Source organism: Electrona antarctica, assembly GCF_951216825.1.
Source record: "Electrona antarctica genome assembly, chromosome: 2".
NCBI classification, from domain to species: domain Eukaryota; kingdom Metazoa; phylum Chordata; class Actinopteri; order Myctophiformes; family Myctophidae; genus Electrona; species Electrona antarctica.
In genome coordinates this window covers 50,022,824-50,032,503 of record NC_136807.1, presented here as the reverse complement: position 1 = coordinate 50,032,503, position 9,680 = coordinate 50,022,824, and the positions used below count along the sequence as shown (strand labels likewise).

Here is a 9,680-nt window from a genome sequence, read left to right as displayed (position 1 = left end):
GTTCAATAAGTACCTGCTGATGCTGCTTCCGCCCGTCCACACTGGTGTTGTTGATACAAAGCAGTGAGGCAAATGTAGAAATAATGTCGTCACAACTTGTATAACATAAACATCGGGATGTTGTTGGGACCCCACCAGCACATTGATACTGTAATTATTTCACCACAGTGCCTGTAAATTAATTCCGTGGCACAGTTGTGTTCTTCTCAGCACAGCTCCTCCGTCTACCCAAGGCTGCCATGACACTTCTAAGCAGGGAGAGAGGGAGGGTGCATAATGAGAAGAAGGGAGGGAGGGGGCGAACGGAGACTCAGAATGCATAGGAGTCAATGAGGGCAGCCGAACGGAGACTTTGAGGGGGGCGGGGACATTCCTATGAACAGGAGGGTGTGGGCGAACGGAGACTCCAGAATGCATGGTAGTCTATGAGGGGAATTGACCGGAGACTTTGAGGGCGGGACAGTGCTATGACAGGAGGGTGGGATCGACTGAGACGGACTGGCTGTTTATGTCATTGCATTGGGGATGACCAAGAGATCCTGGGTTCGATTCCGGGCTCATGCAAGGCGTACTGTGAAAGTTTTTTTTTTGCAACAAGCAGTAGCCTACCTGTTGAAATTGCGTTCATAATGTAATTAAGTTATTCATGTTTTTTATTCGTTTTCATTCCAGTGAGGACATACTGTACTGTTTACAGTATGCAATATTTCTCACTAACCCATATCATACAATGATAATTTTCCAATAATTACTTTATAGAGACTGAATATTTGACTGAATCATTTGAATATTTTGCTTGTACCTTACAGCAAAAGTGACAGCTATTTACAATATGTGTAATTGATAATCAGGAACAATGTTTTATTTGGTTTTGGACACACAAGAGTTATATAGCAGTCTAGTCAGTCAGTGTGCGATCAATAAATGACATAAGAGATTGTTGTAAGTTGATGAAGGTTGTAATTTTATTGTTACATTTTGTGAACATAACTTTTTTCTTTTCTTTTTTTGCCTTCCTACAGACAGTGCTGCAGTGTACAAACCATCAAACATGCAAATACAGAATAAAAACAGTGCAAAAAGAGCAAACAAATACAATTAAAAATAGTGTCATATGTACATTCAATAATAACAATTTGTATTATTAAAAACAAAAACAATATATACAATATATACAATTGACAATTTTTTGTCTGAGCAGCAAATCGTTACGTCATGATGATGTACGATGATAAGAGCTATGGCAGCCCATCAACAACAGACTTGAAGTGGTCATAACTGTCATACACTCTGTTGTCCAGTCCCTGTGATGACGACATGTTCTTCTTTGTACAGAATGCCTTTTTTTTGTACCTTTTTATATGCGACTGCAAGGATTCCCCACACAGCCCGCATGTAGGCACATTCTTCACCCGTGACACTTTAGTTTCCAGGGCTGAAGTGTCTTCCCTTTGCTTCCTCTTGTACGCTGTGGACCTGGCCCACAGGGGGTCCCTGTAGGACAGAGGAGGAACCTGGCTGGAAGGAGGATGGGGAGGAGGAGGGGCGGAGGGACCAGGGGTGGAGGGACCAGGGGTGGCCGGGGTGGGGAGACCAGGGGTGGGCAGAGGGGTGGGTAGAAGTGCAGTGGGCAGAGGAGGGGTGGGCAGAAGCTGAGTTGGCAGAGGGGGAGGAGGGGTGGGTAGAAGCTGAGTTGGCAGAGGGGGAGGAGGGGTGGGTAGAGGTGCAGTGGGCAGAGGAGGGGTGGGCAGAAGCTGAGTTGGCAGAGGGGGAGGAGGGGTGGGTAGAAGCTGAGTTGGCAGAGGGGGAGGAGGGGTGGGTAGAAGCTGAGTTGGCAGAGGGGGAGGAGGGGTGGGTAGAGGTGCAGTGGGCAGAGGAGGGGTTGGCAGAGGGGGGGGGTGCAGAGGTGGAGGAACAGCGGTTTGAGGAAGAGGTTGGTTGGGAGGAACAGGAGGAAGGGTGTGCACTGCAGCTGGCACCACTATGCTCCTTCTCTCCTTCAATGTTTTTGTGCCTGCCGTGCTGGGGGTGTGACTGTACTCTATCTGCGGGTAGTCAGGTTGAGCGATGATAGGCGGCTGTAGTGGTGCTGGAGCGATGTCCTGGTTGGAGATGGACTGGACCTTTGACATGCTTGCCGGTCTTCTGGTGGAGTGGTAATTTGCCAAGTTCTCGTGGCGAAGTATGAAGTCCTTAATTGTTTTGGCGTTTATTTTCCGGATAGGAACGGAAGCACTCCTGAGGATGGGATCGTCCACGCAGACTAGCTGGTGGATCCTGGCGTAGGCCTTGAGGATCATGGACTTCTCTGGGCTGGCGCTGGCAGGTATAGTCAACCAGAGAAGTTTCACCAGAGTGTACATTAGGCGGTTGTTCTCTGCACTGCACTGCTCCACATTCGCAGCTGGAGCGTACCGCTTCGACATCTTTATGTTCTGTACCAGCGCAGCTTCAGCAGGGTCGTCCCTTTTGCTGCGGCAGTACAGAGTGTTGCCCCAGTGTCTCACGTACAGCAGGTGAAACTTCTGCGGGTGCTTGTCGTGTTCTGCCACCTGGTTCCATGCCTGCAGAATGTCGGTCCTCTCTTCAGTTGTGATGCTTATCCTTGGTCTGGTGCTGAGGCTGTAGTCCACCAGCAGAGAGCAGAAACGTTCGAGCTCTTGGAACCCGGGCAGTGGGTTTATGCTGCAGGCGTCCTCCTGTTGTCAAAGACAATAACAATAATGAAATGTATATTATATATATACTGTAGGTTGTTTGTTTTGACACAAATATAATGCAGAAATAGCAAACGCAAAAAGCACAGATCTTGACATGTAATCTAAGTACTTACAAGGGCCGGAGGATGCTCTGTGGATGTGTCATTTGAGACAGGAACAATGTGGTCGACGTCAACCGCAGTGGCGACATCAACCGCAGTGTCACTGTCCTCCGCACCACTCTCGTAGGCCTCGTCTTCCGGGTCGGAGCGACCAGGCTGCAGCACCTCATCCTCATCCTCAGCGGCTTCATTTCGGAGGATGTCTGGCGTGACTTGGCACCGAGCTTCCTCTTCCCCTGTGCTCTGGCTGAACAGGTACTCCAGCCCGATCAACTCGTTGGACCTCACACTGGTCGGTCGCCTGAAGTTCTCCTCCACTGTCTCCCCAAACAGCTGCTGGCAGCGTGTGTTCAGCCGGTCAATGAGTGGTGCGGAGTAGGTCCGGTAGCGACGGCCCTTCCCACCATACACAGCGTCTGCACTTCGGTCCGCATTCCACCGAGCGACCCCGCTGATCAGGTAAACCTGATACGGTCGTGCTGCACAGTGAGGACCTGTAAGACACAGAAATATATTTGTGGCCAAAATGTTAACTATTTATGTTTTTGCTTTAATGCAGAAATGCATCATACTGCAGTGTCTACCAAAAATAGCTGATCTACAAGCTGAAAAGGCTTTGGGATGCCTTTTGAGCTTGTAGATCGTCATTTTTTGCTGTATTTAAATCCTGAAATGTAACAGTTTTGGACAAAAGGTTTCCACCCCACAGCAACCCTATACAACAGTGATGTACACACCTTGAAGATTACAGTAATACACAATGAAATGTTTTGACAAAGCAGCAATACCTGGAATCATGTGTGGCAGGAATTTGTGAAAGCCTTCCAGGCTGTTGCTGCCACGCACGCACTTGTAGAAGGGGACATCGACACCATTGATCTTTGTGGTGTTAGACACCCTATACATGGGCATGCCTGGAGGGTCCTGGAAGCATTCCAGGTGACGCTGATGTGTTGCCCACTCCTCATCTATGGCTTCTGTGAATAAACAATTAAGCACAACTATGAGATGGACAGCAATATATAGGTAGTAACAGCACATGACAAATAAAGCAATATCTAAATAGCAACAGTAACTGTTAATATCTTTTACCTGCTGATGTGAACAGGCTGACACCTTTCTCATTCAGACCAGCAGGACCCTTAAACTCCTCGATGGCTGCCTGCACATAGTTGAAGGAGTCCTGAGCACCCAGCGTAACTCTCCGCACATGATGTCTGAGATGGTACTTGCTGATGTGGAGTCTGAGCATGTCCGCAACCGTCAGAGAGGCCAGAGCCGCAGGGTCCTTGGCTCTTGCTGCCTTGATGAGGAGGTCCAGATCTGCCCGGTTGTACGCCAGGACTGCACCTGCCAAGGCGGACTTGAAGGCGATGTATTTGCAGTGACTCTCAGTGCGCACAGCCGCGTCAAAGCGATGGTGCCAGTGGAAGATGTCCAGACGAATCACCATGCCTTGGTCCACCCAGGGCTGGAACAACTTTTCCGTAGTCGTCGGACCACTTTCTCGGCAACACCCCCGATCGACGTATAGGATCTTGGGCACGGGCTGATTGGCCTGCTCGAACCTGTCTATGAGCCCCTCAGTCATAGACCTGACCGCCACGTAGGACTCTTCGTGGGTCAGTACGAAGGTGAGCAGCTGAGAGTACTCGTTGCCAATGCTGGTGAACCACTCAGCTGTGCCCTTGCCCTCGCCCGACATCTTCTTCACCACCTGGAATATGTTCATAACACGTGAATAAATGTTTTAACCCATTAAGAATAGACCTGATGTTTCTATGTCAGGCGTTCTCAAACCTTTTCAGAGTCGGGACCCCCAACAATATATGTAATTGTCTGTAAACCCCCATTTGAATTGATTTGAGTGAAACATGTCTGCGCTGAAAGAATATGTAATCAAAGATGTGCGCCACATTTTGAAGATTTTTAAAAAGCTTGTAGCTTGGCACCGCGCTATGAGCTTGTAGATCTGCTATTGTTCAATAGCTAAAGTAGAAGACAATGCTTAAAACAAAAAAGAGGAGTTTCCGTAATGAAGTCAGCACAAAAATAAAACTAAATAGATGATTGCAAAGTAAAATGTTGTACACACCTTCTTGGTGGAGTCATATTTCAGGAACGTCCCAAAGGTGGAGAGGATCTGGTTCCTGTAGTCCTGGACGTGTTCGGCTTCTTCTAGGAGGAAGGCATGTCGAAGCAGCCGAGCAGAGGGCACATCTCTCTGCGGAGGTGGAGCTGTGAAGGTGCGGCCTCCGAATGCAGTCACAATGGTGCCTGGTCTCGCTATATCAATGAGGAGTGTGGTGTACAGATCCTTTCTCTGCAGGTAGTCCTCTGCATGGTTCTCTTCGACCTGTCGCCACACCTTCGCCATGGTGTTTCCCTCAGTGCGGTCCCGTAGTAGACGCACCACGTTCTTGTCCACACCGCGTCTGTGATAATACAATCAATACATAAATATGATTAAAGCATTACATTACATTAAAGCATGCTGACATATTTGGGAAGTTTGTCTCACCCTAGCTCCACCACAGACAGAATACTTACTTTGCGGTCAGGACAGCGGGAAACTGGGCTTGGTGAGCCGCACTGAGTTGGGAGAGGATTGCATCGTCCCACGCCAGCCAACGAGATTGGCCTTGGCCACCATCTTTCCTAGCTACTTTATGACATGGTGGACAGCACAAAACCTCTGTCGTCATGCTGTACCAGCCAGACACATCGCAGATGTGACGTACCTGCAATATAAAAAAAAATAAAGTTGTGTACAAATATAGCATCTTGTATTATTTTGTTTTATTAAAGTTTAACATTGTGTATTTTCATCAGTTGTCAGTGACATTTCATTCACAAAACAACAACAACACATACCTTGGTATGGTAGCCATGTCTTGTAAGGCCCTTCTCCTTCCCTTTGCCCTCACATGAGTCACCCCGAGGACACTTTAAGGTGCACTTCCACACACCTACAGGCCGCCACAGAAACATTCGGCTCCTGAAGAAGACATCCGGAATGGGAATGTCGTTCACAAATCCCGGGGGTTCTGGAGGGTAGAACCACATTCGGTCTCGCTTAAGTAAGCGCCGCCTTTTGGTTTGACCTTTCTGGTCCACATAGAACTCCATGGGCTTAAACAGGCCTCTTTCTTCATCCTCCTTTAGCCACGAGATGTCAGCAGTTGGGATGCCGCCTTCTCCTTCCCACGTCCGCACCCACCCCTCCAGCTCAACCTGAAAAACAAGTCCAAACATAAACGCATGTAGTATGAAATAAAGTCCAGACACATAAACGCATGTAGTATAAAATATATTCTCATTTATAAAAAAATTGTGATTATTACTTACAGGGGAGTCGAGGGGTAAGGTGAGCAATGAGGAGGCCGGTGGCTGTGGCGTGGCCGAGGAAGAGGAGGCAGGTGGCAGTGGGGTTGATGAGGCAGGTGGCTGTGTGCGTGTGGTTGAGGAAGAGGAGGCAGGTGGCTGTGTGCGTGTGGTTGAGGAAGAGGAGGCAGGTGGCTGTGTGCGTGTGGTTGAGGAAGAGGATGCAGGTGGCTGTGTGCGTGTGGTTGAGGAAGAGGATGCAGGTGGCTGTGTGCGTGTGGTTGAGGAAGAGGATGCAGGTGGCTGTGTGCGTGTGGTTGAGGAAGAGGATGCAGGTGGCTGTGTGCGTGTGGTTGAGGAAGAGGAGGCAGGTGGCTGTGGGGTTGATGAGGCAGGTGGCTGTGATCTTTTTGCCGTACAGGTGGCAGGAGGTAGTGACGCTGCCGAGAAGGCTGTGATGACGGACACTGTAGCTGTGGATGGCATAGGAGAGAAAAGTTTTGATATTTCATCAATAAGCTGAACATGAAGCGCATAATGCAAAACATATATAGGTGTACTACTATACTATATTAACACATTCATGACGGGAACCCCTTTTGGTGTTTTAAGGATTATGTTATACTTTAGCTATTGAAAAATAGCAGATCTACAAGCTCATAGCGCGGTACTGAGTGTCGCGCTACAAGCTTGTAGATCTGCTATTTTTGAAAAAAATCGGGTCCCTGGAACAACATATTTTCAGATGGGGGTCGGCGGCCAATTACAGATAATTCTGGGGGTCCTTCACATGAAAAAGGTTGAGAACCACTGACATAGGAAAACATTCAGAAAACTGTCATGTTAAGACATTTTTTTAGAATCAACCTCAAGTCTAAATGGGTTAAGTATAGGCCTATACTATATTACTTTTCTTATTGCGTGCATTTACCTTCCTCTGGTAAATCGATAGACAGAAACAAGTCATCGTCCATCATCCATGCGGGTTCTGACACTGAACATGCAGGATCTGGCGGCCGTGACCTTGTTGAGGTCGAGGCAGAGGAGACAGGTGGCTGGGATCTGGTAGATGCAGGTGGCTGCCGGGGTCTGGTAGCTGAGGAGGCAGGTGCCTGGGAACTGGTTGATGAAGAGTGGGCAGGTGGAGGAGGGGGGTAGTGTTCCTAAATAACAAAGTCATTGTTAACATCTGGACTAGATACTTGTATATTATACTTGACATAACACATTATATCTTGAGTCACTGCAAATCTGTTGTGTGTGCGACTTACTTCCTTGATCTTGCCATAGATATATTGTCGGAACCTCTTCATCTGTTTGCTGGTGATGCTGTTAAGCCTGGTATTCAACCACCCCTGTACAGAGCGGAACGCCTGACCGCTTCTGGCCTTCTCATCCTTACTGTAGTCCTCTGGCCTGTCTTTGTGTGTTGTGTGCAGCCTGTACAAGTTCCACATTTCGGAGAATGTTGCGGCCTCGAAACCTTTCTGGCCATAGATGCACCTGTCAACATTGTGATGAAGGGTGTTTGCCACCTGTGGGAAGCCTTCTGCGTATTCTAGCAGATAGTCCTTGATCCACCTCAGGTGTATGTTTGGCTTTGGGCCTGCTTTGGTTTCTATCACGTGCTTGTCCAAAAAACTGTAAACACAGTGTAAAAAATATGTAACGATTACATTAATAACTAATTGCATTATTGCTGTGTTATTGTTACCTTTGCATAGACATTTATATAGAGAAGATGATAACCATACATATAATTGTATCTAGAACCAATCTAATTTGAAAGACATTAAACACTTATTTGTAGTTGAAATACAATGTACACTCACAACTGAATGTATCCCACGTCGTTCTCAACAAGCCAGTGGAAGGAGGCGTGCATGTACTGTCCAACTTGATGCACCATCTTCCCCAGGCATTGCAGGCGCGTGGGTGCTGTGATGCCTTCAGCCTGTAGAAGTTGCACAGCATATGGGATGGCTGTGGACTCCAGCAGCAGCTCTGGCGGAGGTTTGGGAAAGGATGCTGGGTTGTTCTGCTTCTTGTACTGCTGGCAGTCCTTTGAAGGTTGTAACATGGCCTCTTGGCGACTCAAAGGTTGAACATTGCTGTTCACCACCCGGATGACTGGCATTGACATGATGCGAGACTGTGACCTGCAATCTGTCACACACACACACACACACACACACACACACACACACACACACACACACACACACACACACACACACACACACACACACACACACACACACACACACACAACATGAAATACAAGTGTGCTGTTCCTGTTCCAGTGCGTGCTTAACTTACAATCATTTTTAAACCAAAAATACCATGAAATGCTCTTTTCTAACATTAACTTAGTAACTACATTATGCATACATGGAATTGCCACAACATTAAATGATTACTTCCATATGAAATCTAACTTGTTATAAAGTTCTGTAGAAGGTGAGGTGAAAACATCACAATGCACACAGAGAAGAAATGGATGCACTGTCTTAGCTGCTTCTAACACAAATGACTACCTTAACTAATGTCACAGCGACCTGTTAATTAACCTCATTAATAGAGCCATTTAATTAAGGATACTTCTGTCTTTCAAAATCAAACCATTGTAGATATCATAACAGCATCCAATATGAATCACATTATAAGACAAGAAACCAATCTACAAGCTCACAACCCCGTGTGGTTTCTTGAAAAACATTGAAGATATTTCAGAGCATCATTCATTCTTTCTTTTTAAAACAACACTGAGCTTTGCCCAGACTTCTCTCAAGTTCTCAACAGTTAATTTACTGATACAATCTGCATAATTTAATTTAAAAAAGTTTAAACAATTGGAGAGAAGTAGAAGAACAAGTATAGCCTACTGTGGCCTAATCTTTTGACAAAATAAAATCATGTAGTATTATAAATCAGGATCTGTTCACAAATTAACTAAGGCTAAACAGCAAATTGCGCTTACCTGTGTATGGTAGTCAAGATTTAACAAGCAGACTTGTTCCAGTGTAGTAATGCTGTTGCAGTTGTTCCTGTGCAGTAATGCTGTTGCAGTGTCTTACTTTCATTTAAAATGATGTAGTGCACTGGCCTGAGTAGCCAGGCTGACTTATACTCACCTTGGACAGGATGGGGGTGTGTTTGAGCTGGGGGGTCAGCCCTCCAAACTGAAGCACAGGATGAGCAGTACAGCAGGTGAGGGTGGGAGGGAGGGAGGGATGGAAGGATGAGACAATTCCCTCTATCTAATATCACACCTCTGCAGACTGCAGGAGGTGGTGACGGAATGTGTGGGACTAGACATTGTAGACTGTGGAAAAATACCATTACATGCAAGAAACACATACTTACAACTGACATGAAATTACATTGCAACATTTATGATAAGTTATACACCTTGCTAAACAACCATATATACATATCACAACAAGTTGACTCAAGACACTGTAGATGTACTGTAGAGCAGACACCCTGACAGTCCCACCCTGAAAGAGACAGACAGAGAGACAGATGGGGAGAC

At 46.7% G+C, this 9,680-nt stretch overlaps 1 protein-coding gene across 1 annotated transcript; it reads right to left on the bottom strand.

The window, feature by feature from the left end:
- Positions 1-326: 326 nt before the first annotated feature.
- Positions 327-8,288, bottom strand: LOC306933931 (uncharacterized protein; the record flags this gene model as incomplete). The annotated part of the gene is made up of 11 exons (XM_079516312.1): positions 327-423; positions 1,354-2,699; positions 2,834-3,315; positions 3,610-3,798; positions 3,914-4,538; positions 4,917-5,256; positions 5,372-5,562; positions 5,696-6,055; positions 7,139-7,264; positions 7,417-7,786; positions 7,978-8,288. The coding sequence occupies 11 exons, from the start codon at positions 8,286-8,288 to the stop codon at positions 327-329; spliced, it is 4,437 nt and encodes a 1,478-aa protein (XP_079372438.1).
- Positions 8,289-9,680: the final 1,392 nt, after the last annotated feature.